Below are 20,725 nucleotides of genomic sequence, written 5' to 3' on the forward strand. Positions count from 1 at the left end.
ATCTTGCTGTTTTTATATTTTAGATTACAAAACTCATATCTATCATCCATATTGCACTTGTATCACCATCTCTTCGCCGAACTAGTGCACCTATACAATTTACCATTGTATTGGGTGTTGGGGACACAAGAGACTCTTTGTTATTTGGTTGCAGGGTTGCTTGAGAGAGACCATCTTTATCCTACGCCTCCCACGGATTGATAAACCTTAGGTCATCCATTTGAGGGAAATTTGCTACTGTCCTACAAACCTCTGCGCTTGGAGGACCAACAACGTCTACAAGAAGAAGGTTGTGTAGTAGATATCAGGATCTTCTCCCCCTGTGACCGTTCAGAAAAATAGACGGTTACATGTATGTAACGGTATATTGCATTTGCACGGCAGACATCATTACCTACGTGCATGTGGAACAGTTCAAAGTGTGGCTTCTTACCTTGCACACATGTTATAAGAATAGAAATGTACTACTCCTACAGTCCTACTTAGCACATGCATATGTTCAGAGGGGAAAAACTGTAGGATTAAGGTCTGCTTGGACTAGGTCTAAATAACAAGCAATCCAAGCAGGCCTAGATGTAAATTTTGTGTGCTGCCCAAGAAACACACAGGCAAAAAGTTCACTCAGACCAAGCACCATCATGTTTAGTTTGAAAATGCTTGCAAAAGGGAGGACTGGTGTGATCGATACATGCAGCTTGACACTTAACGCTCTTGCTCTGCAGCGTACAAACACATGAACTGTCTCGCTTTCCTCATTTCCAACGCATGAAGCTGAAACTCGGATCCAGTATCCAAGCAGCAATGTGTACCATGTGCGATTACTTGGATCTCAACGTCGATGACGGAAGTATCCTAGGGATTCTTCTATTTGGTGAGCATCTAATCCATAAAGCGGGTCCGACACGTACGTAGGCACAACCAAATGATGGTAGGTACTCCTTTTGTTGCATTGCACCCAATTAAGCTGCTAGCTAAAAACAGCTAGCTAGGTTTAGCTAACGATCGATCTAATCCTGTTCTTGTGTTTTTTCCCTTTCGTTGTCCTTGATGTCACTCCACGTAGCTAGGGCCACGACCCACATCATGAACTAACTGTTTTACAACAACAGTTATCCACACATGGCAATTGACAGAGTAACAAAAAAAATAAGTTTCATTCATAATTTTCCATGATCTAACTAGATTAGTGCGCATGAGTTTGTTTCCTGCATGCTAGCGGCAGTTTGTGATGATGACCTAATTAATTAAAATGCATATGGATGCCACGCATGCATGGTTCTGAATATATTTATTGGATTGATTAGCCCAACTGAGAAGAACAATGAAAAAAGATTGCCGGAGATGCAGTGTTAATCAAAGCAAGGGCATGCCATGAAATCGGGAGCCCTGTGCAGATCAGCAACTCTGCTAGTAATGGAGCATAAACTATATCATTTGGACGGGAAACTTCTCAAGATCATTTTTATTTGTTAATCACACAGTTAATCTTTTGGAGATAGCATGCAAAAACTGTTTGTACGTATGTGATACACTACTTTATATTTTACAAGAGACAGACAGGGAGGGGATCTCGAGAAGGTGAGCTTGCTGACCGAATTGATGCGCTTTCTCTGCAAGATATGGAAATCAGATAATAAACAGAATATGACACCTCATCGATTGGATGAGAACTAGGTGGGCGCGCCTCTTGAGGGGGAGCTGGGTGGTGCCTGGTTGTAGTCGACCCTAGCTTTAACACACTTTTCTATTCTAATTAGAGTGTGTGGGATGGTTGCTTTAATTAAGAAACTTAGCAGCAGAAATAGAAATATATATACAGAGAAACCCCATTATGGATCTGAACATGAACCATCTGACTAAGAATAGTGCACTTTACATAAGCAACAACATAGATTTAGCGTCTTCAAAAGCATGTGATAAGAGGGCCCAAAAGCAAACATATGTTATCATGGGATAGAGCATAATTAGGAGTACTTAGTGCTAGATTATATTGACACAGGGGTTACAGTGTCTTCAATGGTGCATCTAGAGGCGGTGCACGGTGAGAACCAGGCGGCACTTTGAAGTGATCCTGAAATGAAATGCACAGATGTCTCCTTCGTGAATGTTGGTGCGGCGACAAAACTCAGACCAGTTGGTGGTTATAGTGGCCCTCTTGTCAGTTCCTAGCATGATGCGACATTCGGTGAGCAGACGGCCATTTGCAAGTCTGACCATGAGTGTATCATTGTTTGGATTAGTGTAGTCCAGCAGGTTCTCTTCGTGCCTGAAAATACTGGTACAAGAAAGCAAGTAATTTACATGGACAGAAATTGTTGTGTGATATGGAAGATAAGAGCGTGTTCTATGGATATTAATGATATTAATGCTCATACAAAATTACTGTTATTGACTAAACGTCTTGAGGACCCAATTTATGAATGCTCAAGTAATATGGCTGATGAAACAACAAAGAGAAGGCAATATTTCTGGTCTCCAATTGACAATTTGAGTATGCACAACCTAGTGTATGAGCAGAGAACAAACGAATGAAAAAATGTTGTAGCAAAGTTGATATAGTAAGCAAGATAATGGTAAGCTAGAAAAGATGAAGTAGAAAACTTCCAAAGTGGCAGGAGAAAAATAACAACAGACCAGGTCTTGATCTATCTGGTATACAGTGAGAAAGGGAACATAATTGGTATTTGTGAGATGACTAAACTGCTGACTGTTAGGTAGTATGAACAGAACAAGAATTTTTTATATCTTAAGCATAGATAGAACAATAGTATAAATAAGAAAATCTGTAAGCCAACCTTCGTTTGTATCATCACAAACTTAGAGCTCTTAGGTAATTAAAATGCATAAGAGAACACCATTGTTTATTCTCTAAAATGGCTGGTGAAGCACATCAAAAGAGTGAAGCAGTAGAGGAAGATGAAGAACTAAAAATAGATGGGCGGGTAATCGAATGGTCGACTACAGCAGACTATAGAATTCTAAGAGAAACAAGTAATATTGCAAAAGTGAGTTCAATGACTCTCATTGAGTATAACAAAGTATTAGAGTGGGAAAGAATGCCGAAGAAAAAATTGGGCTTACAAAGAGACGTAGGAAAGCAAATATGTCATTTTCACATACAGCATGGGCATGGCACTAAAGCATTAGTAGTGGTGTTCAAAAGATAAAGGATAAAGCACAAATACTCAGTTTGAAACAATCAACATGTTTTCTGTTAAAAAAATCAATAAAAAGTGGGAGTTCTATAGTATGGAGATACAACTTGCTACATCATGAAGTTAGTAAACATTGGATAGGTTGTGCATTTGAGCATACCATATACTAGCCTGGTTTGGCAAACGTCTTGCTGATTGTGCACACTCAGTACTTGATGTCTGGCTCTTTGTGCCAAAACATAGCAAAGAGAGCATTTATGTGGTGCTCATAGAGCTTCACCTCATTACCCCAGTAAAAGTGGTCTTCAAGCTCACCAAAGTACTGGATGCCACCAGGTATTCCTGCATTCAATTGGAAGTAGGTGAGAAGCAAGTTAAGTATTGCTTGCAACAGCCGTAAATGTCATAGTTTGTTTGGGAAAGGAGATTTCAGTTATATAAGAGAGTAGGCTGGGTGTTAGGGTCTCTTTGGATTGAACCCAAACCAGCTGTACCAAAACGATGGGGTGCCAGAATTTTGGTGAAGAAAACTGTGAGCTGGAACTTGCTCGTGTGGTACTATAGAGTGACAAAGGTCGGCTAAAAAATTGGCAGCCATCGGAAAATTCGGCTGCAATCGAAACGGTTGCCCACGCTATGGTGAACGGCAAGAATTTTGGGAGGGTAGCCTTTGGCAGCCATCCAAACAGGCCCTTAGACATGAGGTCATATAAGTAAATTGAGTATTAATTTTTAAAATGAGAGAAGTGAAGTTCTAAAATATAGCAGATGGTGAAAGCAGATTGTAGAATAGAGAAAGCACAAACGATTGCATACAGATTCAGGTCTGCATTGTCTGACATGCTGAAGGAGATGACTACAAAAGGAAACAAACATTGAGCAAGCAAAAGTAGAACAGAGCAGTGTGATTGCCAATTTTGTGAGAGAAGTATGGTGAGACCAATCAGTAGGAAAGGAAATAAATATTAATCTAGCAGATGTAGTGAATAGTTGAAGGCAGTCGATAAAGAAATACACTGATACTTGGTTGGTTATGAAGCTGTGAGTTTGTTGTTTCACATATTAAAAACAAAGAAATAAGTTATGTGCTCACGGCGTATGATGTACTCTTGCTGCTCATTCTCTTCAGTCTATTCATCGTATCATAAAGTATAGTGTTAGAAATACGAAATGTGATTATTTCCACTGGAGATGGTGAAACATAAGAATGAAACTATTAACTTTGAAAGAGGAGTAAAACGGAAAGCGGGAGTGATGAATCTTAAAAATGTTTTGTTGCTTATAGAATTGCACAGAAAGCTAGTGAGCTACGTTCTCTGAATTAGGTTGAATTAGTGTGTGTAGTGTGCGACGTTCATAGAAAGGTTGAATTAGTGTGTGTAGTGGGCGACGTTCATAGAACAGGACAAACAGGAAATAAGCAAGTATGATATGTACTCCATATGGCGCTATAGATGTCGCTGAAGCAATTGATAAAATGGCGATATAATCGATATGGATAGCTGGTGGTGCCATTTAGAGATGGCTGTGATGAATGTATAGGGTTACGGATATATCATTTATTCTTATAGTTGTTTTACATCCACATAACGACATATGTGGGAACTAACTGAGACAGCACATGGTGGTAGAGTAGAGTACAATCATGAAAAACACTGATGAGAATTATGTGTACAGGTGAGCATGTATGTGATTAATCGGGAAGGCAAAATGTAAAACAATTAGTAAAATAGATTAATATATAATTGATGTAGTGATGACAAAGATATTCATGTAACTGAAACAGTAGGTGAAACTGAATCTTAATGTGCATTTAGCAGATTCGAAGCGCCAATTGATTCATGTGGTGTATGAGAACGAATCTGTACTTTTGGATGAAAAGTTGAATGATTAGAGAGTTGAATACTACTAACGTCAAGATGTCCCTGCCCAACAACGTCAGCAACACCTTGGAAATGCTCACATTTAAAGTCGTCTTGGTGCTCTGCTATGTATATTAGCCTGCCTTTTTCAACACTTGTGAAACTATCAACCTGGGTTGTACAAATAATCTTCCACAGCAAAGGAACGAATTGAATTGCTCTTTTTTATAATGACAGCAGTAGTAGTAGTACTCTGCCATTGACACACGACTTCTACCCTCAGGAACTTGGTGGTCACTCGTGATATCTACAGAGTGTACTACGTCTATTTCTCTGTGAGGTATGCCTAGCTGAAATAATCGTCGACCATACGGGGAAAATAAAGGGTATCGCAATGGCATGAAAGCAGGATGGAGGCTAGATACATGGTGTAGTCCATTTTCCACACTATCAACAATAACATCGTGTTTATAGTTTTCTACACAAAAGTCACCAATAATTAGACCAGCAAGTTCGTTGCATGCAGGGAGACTATACTGGACTGGATCATTTTTCTCTGCACCAACTGTTATAAAACCAATTCTTTCATCGCCTTGGTTTTCAAGTCGATATCTAGCCATTCTAAATGTTTGTACAAGAGGATTAAACTTATCAAGCATCTTCATTAAACCATCAGTTATTTCTCTATCAATGCCACTGTCTTTTTCTCCATCTTCGGTCATCACGGCATTAATTCGATTTTATACCTCATTTCGTGTGTCATGAATATATAGCTCAACAAGTTTTGGAGTGGCGCCTCTATTTGGCAGAAGTGATCCAATACGGTGATACACCTGACCATGAATTTTAAATACATATGGACCACCACCATGGTTAATATGTTTATCAATATCTGCTCCCATGGAGGTGAAAGCAAAAAGGGAATTATATTGCCTGCTTTTATCTAAGAACTGTTTAGAACGTGAATCACCGTCAAACCTAGTAGCTCTGATAGAAAAGGTGGTGGGTTTTTAAAAGCCGGCATCGACACTTTACCACCTTTGCAGCATAGGTTATATATGATGCGACGGTCAGGCACACATGTTTCATTCTTGCATCTCTCACGGAACCAAAACACAGCGCCACAGAACTGGCACCGGTACTCAGGCGCCCCCAAATACAACCTCTTTTTATATGCGGCTGTAGAGAGAATACATTAGATGTTTGCATAAAGCGTCTAAGGTCTAATACTTTTGCTCTCGAAGTTACCTTTTAAGAATTCTGTGTAATCGGAAGAAAACAGAGAGCGTGTGGTAGATGTAGTAGGGTAGGGGTAACCTTCAAACAAACGAAATAATTAATTTAGCACGCTTCCACAACCAGCAGGGGGTTGTTTGCACGGTGGATAGTGAGGTGACGCAAGGAGGGCAGACCTGTGCGACGCCATACACGTATCTTTCTCTTTTGCATTCCCTGACGACGTCTTAACTGGCTGTATGCATGCGACACAACTGGAAAGAAACCACCACCTGTGGTAGAATATTTGTTAAAAGGGTTCTACCGTAATGGCCACAAATTGGAACATTCACGAACCGTACCTATGAATGTTGTGTTTGCAGTAGGGGGTGATGATCCAGCCTCGGAATTCATAGCGTCTAAACAGGTGATTCACACATAAGTTGAGGTCGCACAAAATAGGATATCGAAGGATAACAATAACATAAGATCATGCTAAACCGTAACGCACTTCGGAACAAGGCTAAACGCGTTGCTACTCTGCTGCGGCGCCGGCAAAGAGATCGATCATGTGCAGCAGCACGATCCACAGCAGGATCAGTGGAATTCATGTCGTCTGCTCCTTTCACGCGTACCACAAATGATATCACAAACGGCGCAAGGAAAAGAAATGCGAACAAACATACACAATCAAAGAACAAGTATCACAAGTCGCATGGAAAAAAAGTGCAGACTGTACCTTAGTCCTATAGCTGACGCGCCGAGCAGATGAAACGACGATCCAAACACAGTGATCAATTGATCGCCACAATTTCTGATAAAACAAACGAGAATGTAGGTCAGTTAAGAGCAAACAGATGGCTAGAAGCGCATGCTATATGCTGAAGCTATATTCACTAATATTCATTTTCTTATCAAGCTTGTTATGATAATGTCAAAAACATCTTTGAACTCTTTTACGCTGTCATGGTCGTATGTGCTATTTACCCGGCGCCACGAATGGGGGGTGGGGGGGGGGGTGGTGATCTGTATTTATACATGAGTTTCGTATGTACACGCACCTATTCAATTCATCTCACACCCTATTTCTTTTAGCAGTTCTAAGATTTTGTTGCAAATGGCAGTCACATATTTTATGGTCTGCATCACAACACAACACATCTGATTTGACATGAATCTTCATGATGCCACATGCGACAATCTTGCTCAAAACAACATAAAATAAAAAGCAGAGCTGACCGGCATGGTAAGAAAGGTGCCGCAAACAGCACCTGAACGAGAGAGATGAACAAACCAAATCCGATGATGATCCGAGAACTGCGATTTCTGAAAAAAGGAAAGAAAATCCAAGGCGTCACACGAAGGAGACATAACAACAAACACGTGATGAGCGTGAATGAAGCGATACAGCCAGGAATCGAAAATGAACATATGGACACTCATCAATAGAGATGAACAGAGCATGAAACGTACCTTGCCAGTGATGAAAGGTGCAGCGAAGAGGGTGGAACCGGAAGAGCGATCGATGAACAGCAACAGATCTAGAAGTCAGTTAACACCAACCTGGTAAAAGAACACCACAGAGGAGCAGTAACAAGAGCAGCAACACCTATCAAAAAGAGAACAACAGGCTGGCTTAAGGGAAGAGCGATTCTACCTCCATGGTTCTTTACGAGCGGAGCGGAGGACTGGATGGGGCGACGCAGAAGGACGAAGAGGCGACGAGAGCGATGCATGTATATATGAAGGACACAATAGAGGGCAGACGCAGGAGCAGAGTGAGCACATCCAAACGACGGTGGCTGGATATGAAAGCAACCGAACCTCACTGAGCACACCCAGACAAGAGGTACACAGGAGGCATACAACGCGGGTCGGCCAACGTGGGGCCTTCACATCAGAGAGCATGTAACCCAGGGGGTGAAGAGACGTTGTGTGCCACAAAACGCGCCCTGACACCAGCCATCGCTATCCCCCACTCATCGCAGCCCAACCATCCATCGCTATCTCTCACACAGACGCAATGCACCCACACGCATCGCCCGCAATCCACTGACAGGTCGGCCCAGCATAAACCAGGCCCATAGGCCAGGGTGTGAGCGCCCGAGGTAGGCTCCTCCGATACTAGCAGCGTAGCTTGCGACGCATTGCCGACACGATTGGGCAGAAGAATTGGAAGCACGCGATTGGCGAGCACGAGAATGCACAGTAGCAGGTGATGACATGGATGATGCGAGCGGGCGCCTATGGTGTGTAGCTTATTGTTTTGGATAGTGCTAGCACAAGTCTAAGACTATAGCGACGTCCATGAAGAGCACACGTTTATCATCAAAAACCATTATGCTTCGCACCCTTCAGTTGCTTGCCTTTTTTTTTTTGCGGGTAATCAGTTGCTTGCATGCATAGTACGAATTTCGTGCAAATATTTTTTTTCCAATGGTTTAGGATGAAACATGCTCAGCTAAAACACGAAATTCGTTTAAAACAAGCTAGCAGATTTAAATACTTTGGTCCTTTAGAAAGCACTCACTGGAGAAAATTCCAAGGAAATTATGCTTAACCATAGGGGTGGCATTTTGGTTCTTGAGTCAATTTTGTTGACAAGAATGTTATTTGTCCAATTTTCAAGGAAACTGTCCACCATGAAAAATAATTAAAACTTCAATTTTGATACAGTACTACTTAGAGCATCTCCAACAGCCGCCGAACGCGCCGCGTGCTAAAAATCACTTTTCCGCGCGCCCTTCGCCTGGTTTTGCGCGGCCAGCAGCGCTGGCTCCAACAGCCGCGCTAAAATGCAGCGCGCGCGCGCCGCTCCAGCAGCGCGCGCGACTCGCCGGCGCATGCCATATGTTGCATTTTGGCACAAAATGGATTTCAAACATTCAAAATGCAATGAACATGGCATATAAATTTCACACAAACAAGTTGATGAATAAAAGTTCATGCCCACAAGTTCATCCAACCAAGTTCAAAATGCAAACCAAGTTCATGACACAAACGAAAGACACATCAAGCCTCGTCCTCGTCTTCGTCCTCATCTTCGGAAGACGATTCTTCCTCCTCCGAAGATGATTCTTCCTCCTTCTCCTCATCATTGTCGCGCACCGCATCACATGAAGCTCCGACGGTGTCGGCAAGATCTTCAACGGCATCTTCATGGGAAGGTGTGTGAGGAGGCACACCGGAAGACATTCCGCCCATGGCGGCCGGAGGTGCACCCATGCCTCCCATGAGAGAAGCAAAACTCATGCCTCCCATGGCGGCCATGGCGCCGGGCGGTGCTCCAAAGCCACCCATGGCTCCCATGGTCTCCATGGTAGCTCCAAAGCCACCCATGGCACCTAAGCCGCCCACGGTAGCTCCGAAGCCACCCATGGCGCCAAGGCTACCGCCACCCATGGCGCCAAGGCCACCGCCACCCATTGCGCGAATCATAGCTCTTTTTTGGATCAAGACTTCTTCATGGGCAAGATTGACATACTCCTTTTGCGCCTCATTGAGGATAGATGTGTCCAAGAAGAACAAGTGCTTCTCCCATTCCAACAATCTAGTTCTCTCCTCATTGCTCACCTTCCTCTCCTCCAAAGCCACCTTCCTCTCCTCGGCCGCCACCCTCCTCTCCTCGGCCGCGGCATCTTGGTTCCTTGCCATTTTCCTCACCTCGTTGGCTTCTTTTCTTGCCTTCACAATAGCTTCCATAGCATTTTTGAGCTCATCATCTCCTTTCCTCTTCTTCTTTTCTTTTGCGTCTTTCTTGCACCCATCTGGCCGTTTTGGCTTCGAGTATGAAACCGAGTTGGGTATGGGGCTTCTCTTGCCGTCATCAGTTGATGCATCCTCCTCCTCCTCATCATCATCATCCAACTCAATTGTTCGCTTGCGTTTGTTGCTCAAATCCAAATCATCACGCTTCTTCCATTTCTCATCATCCTTCAACACTTCATAGCAATGAGGCAAGGTAAATATCCTTCCTTTCTTGATCTTCCCCTTCTTGGTTCTCTTCTCCTCTCCTGTGAACAAGTTTTGTGCAATGTTGTACTACATGAAAGCAAAGCAAGTTCGCACTTCAAACACCAACAACAAGTATGATGAACATGGATGAAATGCCACTTACTCTATCGTCCTCATTGGTGCCACTTGGGTTCAACTTGTCAACCGCCTTTTGTGCGGCCGCCCACTTTTGACAATCCTTGTTGATTGTCGACCACCTGGACCGAAGTGATCGCTCGGAGCGGTCAATTCCACTCACGTTGCGAACATCAAAGTGTTCTTTCATCCGCCCCCAATAAGCATCTCTACTTTGATCACCTCCGACGGATGGATCCCTCGACACTTGCAACCAAGTATTGCATAGTAAGATGTCTTCGGCGTTGGTGTAATTGCCCGCTCTTCCTTTCGGCGCGTCGACAATGCCCTCACCATCCTCGTCCACCTCGAACTCATGGTCTTCGAAATCCATGTCATTGGTTTGAGACCAATGCGAATTGTTGGAGCCAACACCCATAGTTGACATGTATGCATCATCGTTGAGACTACAAAATATATAGAACAATGCAAATAAGCTATCTATATGAATGCATTCAAAAAATAACAAGAAAAGAAAAGTTGGAAAAAAAATCTACCTTTGGGGCATATCGTCGAACACGTTGTGCGCATCGGCCGCCGGTTCAACGAGTGAGCTCGCCGGCGCTTCGGTAGCCGCCGCGCCCGTCACACGCCCTGCAAGCTTCTTCCTCCTCGCCTTCGAGGTGCCGGAGCCGTCCGCCGCCTTGTTCTTCTTCGCGGATGTCTTGCTCTTCTTCGGCCGCGCGTTGGGGAGCTTCGGGGGGGGGGGGGGGGGGCGCCGGCGCGACGCCACCCGCCGCCGAGGTCATCCGTGGCGGCATGAAGAGGCCGCGCGCGAGGCCGATGCTCGGAGGAACTCCGGCGGAGGCGAGGCCAACGCTCCCCGCGCTAGGGTTTGCGGAGGCGGCGGCGGCGGTGGAGGGGTCGCGGCTGTAGGATGGGGTGAGCGGGGTGCCGGCGTGTGCGTCCATCGGGTCAAGTTCGCCGGCGCCGGCGCGCGCGGGGCGAAGTTGGCGGGGAGGAGAGAGTGTGGCGCGAGCGCTCGTGTGTGCCGCGCGCGAAAGCGGGCGCCCCAAATACACATCGCGAGTTGGCGATTCGGACCGCGCGTCCAACTCCATATGCCGCGCGCACGGTTATTGCGCACCCGCCGGAACCACTCTACCGGTTGCGGCGCGTTAAAATGGCCAAATTTGCGGCGCGACGCTTGTTTAACGCGGCTGTTGGAGATGCTCTTACTGTGAAAAGCTGTTTATATTCTCTGGGGAAAAAAGGCGTCAAGCTTCTACATATACTCCTACGGTCCTACCTCACATGTGAAAAGGAAGAATTGTTTAATCTATTCTTGTTTTGACTTAGGATGGAAAAAGTACATAGTGAAGTGTCGAGCAGCTGATCTATGGAGCAAAGACGCGGAGCAAGTCAGCAGTCACACACACCGTTTATTCGACGCACTGTCCTACATTTGAGAAGTCTCAGCTGTAGCGTATCGAATGCAGCACTGCTCACGTTTGAACAGATTCTCACCTCAACAAGAACGTGCAAATAAAAAAAAAATTTAACAAGAACGTGCAAATGAAAGAGCACCATATACTTATAGATGTTCGATGGGCAAGATACACGTGTACACAGTGTACAAGTACAATCAGTGTACTTGTGTAGCATCATCACTTTACAAAAGACGATAAGCAAAGGGAGGGATGGAGCTCGTAGAGTATCTGATTCTGATCCCTGCAGGTTAGCCATGTACCTGAACATAGTTTAGTCGAATTAACACACATATCCCTAAAGAACTCGTCATTGACACACATATCTCACAAGCACGTTGCTAGCTGCTGGCTAGACGTGTTTCCATAATTCTCCACGCATGTATAAAACTATAAAGGAGAAACATACTGCGTGCAGTGCTCATCGTTTTATTTTCTAAATATGACAGTAGAATATATTTTATTTTCCAACTAAGAATAAATGGGGTGAGTGTTTGTTTAGCTATATCATAACTTTTTTTAGTGTATTCTAAATTTCCACATGGATAATTAATGCGCTTGCCTATGGTTCACTTGAGAACTGAGTCACTTGACTAAGAAATAACTATTTTCTTACTTAATTTTAGATAGCCGGCTGATCAAGATTTTTTTTGTACTTGCAAGTACCAAGATGTCCCGATCGAATCGTTATTAGTGGCGACTTCAACGGTATAGTTATTTATTATTTTCCATGGAAATAACACAACAAATAAAATTTGTATTATTGGTGCTCCTCGCACATTAAAAGAAGTGTATACTTGTATAAGTAAATAATGTTACACAAAAAGTCCAGTGCTTAACAATCTTTACGTTGAGAAGAAAGTAAAGAAGTCCTTAGGAAGAGGTGGAGCAGGGAGAAGCTAAAGAATTATACTTTCATTTTCTGTCGTCGCTACTGAACAACCAATTGTCCAAAGAGCTGGGACCTGATTACACAAATCCAGGATTACTGTATTGTGACAAAAAATTGTGTCTTATTTTTATTCAGTATGTCATGTGTGGATAAGTGATGTTATAAGCAAAGTTGAGGGTCGCCAAACAGAACAATCTATTTTCTGACAAGTGTTCCAGATAGAACGATCATCGGTTTCTTTCTAAATGCGATCGCACACATGTTTTGTATTGCGTTGGATTACGGTTTAATAAGATCCAGGTTTTAACCCCATGCATTGGATTGATGTTCTGCAGAATTTTTTGGAACATCTACCATACAAGCACTAGCAAAACGTGATGCTAATCGGGTGCTGACTAGGAGCGGTACAGCAGTACTAGATGGAGCATAAACAACTTTGGTGTGCGGCACTATTCTATTCTTACGCGTGACGCACACACTGCCATTAACAAAGTAGTTCAAGCATCTATAAGTAGATGAAACCAACCACTGCACCCACCATCCAAATCATCGCAACAGCAGCAGCCGGGCAGAGCAATCTTCTTCTTCGATCTCTCGTCATTCATCAATGGCCAAGATCCAGCCCCTTCCTTCCTCTCCCTGCTCCACCTCTTCCTACGGAAACCAACAGAGCTCGCAGGCTTACACGGTGTGGATGAAGTCGCTGGTCTTCAACGGCAACGGCTGCGCGGTGTACGGCCCAGACGGCGCCGTCGCCTTCCGCGTCGACAACTACGGCTGCAGGGGCGGCCGCGAGGTCCTCTTCATGGACCGCGCCGGCAACGCCCTCATCAGGATCAGGCGCAAAGGCTTCGGCATGTTCAGGAGGTGGGAGGTCTCCCGCTGCGCCCACAACGGCGGCCAGGACGAGGAGGCAACGCCGTGGTTCAGAGTGCGCCGGGCCGAGAAGGGCGGGGCCGCCGTGGCGATGCACGGCGGCGCGGGGACGTGCTACACGATGGACGGATGCTGCGCGCGCAAGCCGGAGTACAGAATCCGCGACGTGGATGGCACGGTCGTGGCGGAGGTGGCGCGGAAGCAGACGACGGCGGGTGTGGTGCTCGGAGAGGACGTGCTGACGCTGACGGTGGGGCCGGAGGTGGGCCACCTGCTCGTCTTGGGCTTGGTCGTTGTGCGTGGCCTCATGAACGGATCCATGTGATGGATGAATTCCACTCAAAAAAAAAAAATGTGATGGATGAATGCAACGGGTGCTCGTTCTCCGGTTCTCCTGGCGAAAATCTCCAATTTTGTACGTACAACTAGTTTAGAGTAGCCGAGAGCTTGTTTCACACGAACATTTAGAAGCCATTTTGGGAACATTTTTAGCCAAACTGAGGACATGAAAACTCTTTTTGGTGGATGTTTTTTCACCCTTTATCAAGTGTTGTTCGAAGAAATCCTTGTAGACGTATACATGTGGTAACATAATTGCAAGTGTTTTCTGTTTGGATGGAACGCAACAACATTTGACAAAAGTCAGAGCTAGATTCTTTTGAGGACGGGATGCCATGAAAAGGAAATACCATATGGTAGGATGGATAGAGCTTTGCACCCTAAGGGCATCTCCAATGGAAGGCGCTTGCTTAGGGGCTTAACTAGCTAAAGTAAATGATTTAAATTCCTAGCGTCTGTGCAAGAGTCCGTGTCTCCAACGGTAGCAGCTATCCAATAGGCGCCTGGGCCGATTTTTCCTCTCCTAATACGTGAAAAATTCCTTGTAGCGCCCGGCGCATCAGCTGGCATTAGTGCCAAAGATAATCCTTGGATCGACCAGGAATTGAACACAACGGCCAGGGAAACAATCCTAGCGTCGGGCACTAGCGCCCGCGTTGGAGATGCCCTAAGGCTTTGGGAGGACTTGGGCTGTTCATTTGCAAGAAGATGAACATATTACTTCTCATGAAATGGTGTTGGAAGCTTTCTCATGATCCCACGGGGTTGTGGATGACGATCATAAAAGCCAAATATTTTCCTAATTATTTCTTGGATAACCTAGAGGATCTCATACTTGGAACGGGAGCCGAAGAGTCAAGAAGATTTTTAGTTTAGATACTAAATTTGCAGCGGGCAACGGATGGGACACTTTTTTCAAGTTCACCAAATGGCTTAGTACAACGCCCCTTCATGAGAAACACCCTCACATCTTTGTCCTAGCCTCTGAGCCTACAATTAGTGTTACCAACCTTTTGCAAGACAATTGAGTCAACATCAAGTTTAAGTGCAAGCTCAATTAACCGAGTGCTAGAAAATTGGGATTCGCTCCGTGGGGAGTTGGTTTGAGTTACCCTCAATGACAACACCGATACAACCTCATGGGAGTTGGAAGCGTAAGGTAACTACTATGTTAAATCTATGTATAAGTATTTGGTTTGTGGGCCTGCTATCTGCGATGCTAAGTGCCTTTGGTCGACAATGGTGCCACTGAAAGCGTGTGTCAACCCACTGAAAAATCATGGCCTGGGTGGTGGCACTTGTGTGTTACGCTTGGAACCTGAGAACACCAATCACATTATTTCCAACTATGCACCGGCCGGATCATTTGGAGATGTATTTACGAATGCTTTGGTTGCACTTGGGACCCAACCTCTTCTAATGAGGTGATTGGTATTCTTATGAATCTTAAGAGGTCATCTCGTACGCGTAGCTTGAAAGGCATTTGCGATGCTAGCCTTGAAGTTGTGTAATTGCTGCAACAAATTTCCTATTGAGGGGGCATCCCAAATCATCCAACTGACTATATTAAAATCTCTATTTTCTTTAGTTGTGGGAGTCCCTAGGGAAGATGAAGGCCATGGGAATGTGCACTGAATCAACAGAGAAAGTCAGATCCCATGATCATCACTAGCAACATTTATCTAGAACCCATTCCTATGTTTTGTGCTCGATGTCGAGGCCTTGTTTTAGTATTTGGTACTTATGTATCTTTGCAGTTTTGGTTTGTTCTATAAGACTATGTTATGTTGGTCTATCCACTTCTCGAGCGTTATTGATTTAATGAAACAAGCTTCAGGCACCTTTCATCTAAAACAACTACACATTTTCTCTTAGCGAGTACATTTTCCTGAACTTTACCATTAGCAAGATCAATGATTTTAGTCATGCTTTAATTTGAACTGGAGAATAGGATCGTGCAATTCCTAAATCACCTCCGAGAACAACTTACATAAAAGGAGGCACAAACATCATATATCCATTCTAATGTTTGTTACCTACTTATATGACAGCTTCAACCCGGTCAAATACATTCTTATTTGACCAATTGACTCAAGAAAAAGTGTGTGTGTGGTAAACCATACTTTCCTTGGAATTTCCAAGGGTGGCTGCTAGAAGGACCTCTTTTTTTTTAATCTGCTATCTTGATTCGTATTTTTTTTTTAAATTTCTGTAAGGGTTTGTGCTGATTGATATACAACTTCTGGCCTTTTAGCAAGAGAAAAAGTCGCACACACGTGGGGAGAATCCACATTTTGCGTTGGGAAAGGGGCACAAGTCACATTTATATTATTTCTAATATTTTTTTACCTACTTATACGTCAGTTTCCATTCAACCCGGTCAAATATATTCTTATCTGACCAATTAACTCATGAGCCAACATGACCCCATCTGATTAAGCATACTTTCCCTGGAATTTCCGGTGGTGGCTGCTATCTAAAGAATATCTCTATTTTAAATTTGCTAACTTGTTTCAAACTTTCATCAGGGATGAAGTTCCAAGGTTGATCATGCTTCACCGGAAACTCTTAGCATACAATTTTTTTTTGCATGGAATTCGTATCCTACATGCAAGCACTTTTTTCAGAAACACGGTACAACGGCGGACACTAACATACAGACACTACACTTATACTTATGAATGAACACACACTACACTTATACTTATGAATGAATACACGTACACCTATGAGCACCTTGAAGAGAGTGAGCCGGCGGGTCATGAGATTGATGTAGTCAGCACGGACGGATGGTTAATGAAAATATCACCTAACACGGAATGCATATTTTCCTTTATGAGACACGTAGTTTGATACCTCGTGCGTTGAGGGTACAACCACCCTCCCTAACCATTCAACCATATGTCAAGCACGGAGTCTTTGATGATAAACATGTGCTATATGGTTGTCCCTACTGCTGTAGACTCGTATTAGTCTGGTCCATTCGTTGAGGTGTCACTTTCATTTCTATTATTCCCACATCTTGTAGAAAAAGTGCAACTGATACGGTCAGCAAGCTTCACTTCTGAAGATTCATTTGTCTCGTATAAAGTACTCCAGTACAGTAGTAGTTCCGTATGCATGCATCTTGTGATCTCTATCAAAATGATTAATTGTCATCACTAAATGATTTCAGAAGTCTCCCATCCCAACAATTTTGTTTATGCTAAATTATAATCCGCAGAAGGCTCCCAATTTCGTGGTACGCATGCCCTTGCTTTGTTTAACACCGCATCTCTGGCCATCTTGTGTTCCTTGCTCTTCTGGTTTGGGAGATAGGCTAATCATTTGACCCATTAAAATATCTCAATTTCTCTCATATTAGTTGTCGCTGAAATAGATATATCTGAGTTCTCACTTCCGCATTATCCATGTAGTGCATCTGTATCCGTTTAAATTAGGTCATCACCACAAACTGCCGCTACATTGTAGGAAACAAGCTCATGTGTGCACTAATCTAGGTAGATGATGGAAACGTATGAATGGAGCTTAATTTTTTGGTACTTTGTCAACAGCCATGTGTGGATAACTATCTGTTTAGAAAGAAAAAAATCATGGCGTGGCCTTTGTGGAGTGACATCAGAGAAAACGACAGTGTAAACAAGTATGGGGATTAGATCGACCTTTAGCTAAACCTAGATAGCCTTTTTTTGCTAGCAGCTTAATTAGGTGCAATGCAACAAAGAGTACTTATATAGTTAGGTCGCTGTGCATACACATACCTGCTTTATAAATATACTATATGCTCACCAAATAGAACAAATAATCAGTAATATGTTCCCATCATAGACGTTGTGATTGGTCCAATAACTCGCACATGCTACATGTTGTGACTTGCATATTGGATCCAAGTTTGCAAATTAGGAGCAACTCTAGCAGAATCGAGATATCGGCAGCCTCCAGAACATGTATGGAGGACCTTTCATCGTAAGTTTGGATGCTGCCAAGTCAAGGTGCAAACTCGGAATCAGCTAAAACAGAGCCTCCAAAATTTTCATGTGGGTGGGACCCATTTGTCATAGACTATAACTATTTCTTCCCCCATTCTCCACCCACGCACGCAGAGTAAGCAGAAATTTAACACGGCCGATTTCATTCATAGGTAGGGGCGGAAAATTAGTCAGACCGTGATTTAGATTCATAAAGCTACTAATATTAAACTACTAAACCTACAACTAAACTAGTTGCGGCAGCGACGACGACGAGACTTCCGGACGTGGGACGTGCCGATGCGTAATGCGGCATTGGACACCTCAATATCATGGAAACAAGAGAGGATGGCCTCACCCCATGCTGGCGATGTGCGCAGGAAGACATTTTCGGGTTGCAATAGCGAATAAATGGGCCAGTTTGGCCTCATTGCACGCCAACCATTCGCGATGGTCGGCGTCGAAGCCAGGGCGGGCGCACGGTCCCAAATCGTTCGGTCCCTCTCGGCATCCATCCTCGGACTAACGCCAAAGGCATTATCAACGGCACCCCGGTAGACATCCAAGCCGTACACCTCCCCCTCCCCCTTGATGAGTGGGAAGGGAAGCTTGCTTAATGCTGGCTTTATCTCGCTTAATGCTGTGTAAAAAAAAGACTTCTTAATTCAAAGCCGGGCTAGGCTCGAGCCCCATCTCAGGCTCGGCTGATACCTTTTCTCTAAAAAAAACACCATATGAGCTGTTATTATGATGATCCGAGCGATATGCCGCATCTGCTAGAGTTTGTTCTCATTGTGCTGCTTCAGATGAATTTGCTCTTCTGGCCATTTGCAAATTTCATTAACCACTATGCCCCAGATTGCCATGTCATACTAAAAACCAAGTCCAAACAAACGACATGTCATGCTAAATGCCAAGTCCACATACAGGCACTATGTAAACGTGGCGCTAACTGAATGCTGACTGGTACGGTGCAAACAACTCGGGTGCAGAACTATTCTGTACTTACGTGTGATTTGTACAGCGCCGATAGACGGATCCCAGGGTAACGAACAAGCTGCGAGTATAAATAGGCGGAGCCAGCCATTAAGCCCACCATCCCAATCGTCTCATCTACTTCGTCGCAACACCAGAAGAGCAGAGCAATCTTTCTCGACGACAATGGCCAAGATCCAGCCCCTTTCTTCGTCTCCCTGTTCCAGCTCTTCCTCCGATGATCACCAGCAGGGCAGGCATGCGTACACGGTGTGGATGAAGTCGCTCGTGTTCAACGGCAACGGCTGCGCGGTGTACGGCCCCGACGGCGCCGTCGCCTTCCGCGTCGATAACTACGGCTGCAGGGGCGGCCGCGAGGTCCTCTTCATGGACCGTCAGGGGAACGCACTCTTCACGATCATACGCAAGGGCTTCTGGGCGTTCAGCAGGTGGGAGGTCTGCCGCTGCGCCCACGACGGCAGCGAGGAGGAGGAGGCGACGCCGTGGTTCGGCGTGCGTCGTGCTGAGAAGGGCGGGGCCGCCGTCGCGATGAACGGCGGCGCGGGGACGTGCTATAGGATCGATGGGTGCTGTGCGCGCAAGCCGGAGTACAGAGTCCGCGGCGTGGATGGCGCGGTCGTGGCCGAGGTCGCGCGGAAGCAGACGGCGGCGGGGGTCGTCCTGGGGGAGGACGTGCTGACGCTGACGGTGGGGCCGGAGGCGGATCACCTGCTCGTCCTGGGCTTGGTCGTCGTGCGTGGCCTCATAACCCGCTCCTTGTGATGGATGAAACGGGGTGGTGACTCTCCTAGAGATTTTGGCGAACATATTGAAGTTTCTGCTAGCTAGTTTAAGAGTTTGTTTCACGCGAAACATTTAGAAACTCTTACTCCCTCCGTCCCATAATACAAGAGAGTTTTTGACATAAGTGTAGTGTCAAAAACGCTCTTATATTATGAGACGGAGGGAGTATTTGGGAGCCTTTTTTTTGGAGTGGATTCTGGTCCCCCCGACACTAATTATCCCATTTAGCGAAATTTCATCCGTTTTACCCCATTTAGTAAAAGTTCTACCACGATTGCTGTTTAAAATTTCGTGAGTGTTCTGACCGACAGGTCCCAATTGAGTCCAGCTGGCATGCCACATCGATGGTTGACCGGCCCGATGGAGGTCGCTCGCGTTGCGTCCAAAGCATAATGCCTGAGTCGACCACGCTCCATACTCACACCCAATCGATTGCATCGCCCGTCCTGGCTTATGCCCGCACGTACCCGTCACGCTCGCTCGAACCTAGGGTTAGGGATTGTCAGGCATCGGCAATGGCTACGGCAGCAGCGGCACGATTTCATACCTCCTCGAGCGGCGTTGTATGGCCGCGACATGAAGGCAAGAAACGACCCCGTGGAATCCGGCTCTGTCAATCTCGCCGACGTCTGGCCGCGACATCTAGGCAAGAAACGACCCCATGTAATCCAGCTCCATCAAGCTCGCCGACGTTAGCGTGGGCGCGTCCATGTACATGACCCCATCAGGTTGTGCTCAGTTGCGGATCTATGGGGACCGCTGGTCCAACAAATCAGCGAGGTTACCCCATTCCACATGATTTTGACCATCTGCATCATATATAGCAAATTTTTGTATTATGAAATTTTCCTGACTCATGCATTAGCCGGTGAGGCGTTTGATTCGGACAGAGTTAAAAATGCTTATTCGGACATATTAAGGACAGTAAAACTGAGCCTAAAATGAGCACTCTCACGCCTCAACATTTTTGACCGTTCGATTTCATGTGTTGAATGTCCAGGGTCGTCAGATCTTCCTCATGCGTGCGATGGCTCGCTAACTGGGCCAGCTGTCCTATTGATGGCTACTCCGGAGGAAAAATCGG

The 20,725-nt window shown here is 45.0% G+C and overlaps 2 protein-coding genes and 1 long non-coding RNA gene across 3 annotated transcripts; 2 read left to right on the forward strand and 1 right to left on the reverse strand.

Annotated features, from left to right (window-relative positions):
* Positions 1 to 1,830: 1,830 nt before the first annotated feature.
* LOC123075364 (uncharacterized) lies at positions 1,831 to 8,029 on the reverse strand. The gene is made up of 6 exons (XR_006436121.1): positions 7,890 to 8,029; positions 7,706 to 7,795; positions 7,504 to 7,558; positions 6,972 to 7,046; positions 3,316 to 3,497; positions 1,831 to 2,275 (listed from the first exon to the last, which is right to left on the reverse strand). It is a non-coding gene; the product is annotated as an uncharacterized lncRNA (long non-coding RNA).
* Positions 8,030 to 13,243: 5,214 nt separating this feature from the next.
* On the forward strand, positions 13,244 to 14,016 carry LOC123075365 (protein LURP-one-related 11-like). Its single transcript, XM_044497990.1, has one exon. The coding sequence runs from the start codon at positions 13,287 to 13,289 to the stop codon at positions 13,878 to 13,880; it is 594 nt and encodes a 197-aa protein (XP_044353925.1). The 5' UTR covers positions 13,244 to 13,286; the 3' UTR covers positions 13,881 to 14,016.
* A 5,007-nt stretch (positions 14,017 to 19,023) lies between these two features.
* LOC123075366 (protein LURP-one-related 11-like) lies at positions 19,024 to 19,620 on the forward strand. The gene has a single exon (XM_044497991.1). It carries the CDS (start codon positions 19,024 to 19,026, stop codon positions 19,618 to 19,620), a length of 597 nt encoding a protein of 198 aa, XP_044353926.1.
* The last annotated feature ends 1,105 nt before the right edge of the window (positions 19,621 to 20,725 follow it).

The sequence above is a fragment of the Triticum aestivum genome, chromosome 3D (assembly GCF_018294505.1).
Source record: "Triticum aestivum cultivar Chinese Spring chromosome 3D, IWGSC CS RefSeq v2.1, whole genome shotgun sequence".
Classification (NCBI taxonomy): domain Eukaryota; kingdom Viridiplantae; phylum Streptophyta; class Magnoliopsida; order Poales; family Poaceae; genus Triticum; species Triticum aestivum.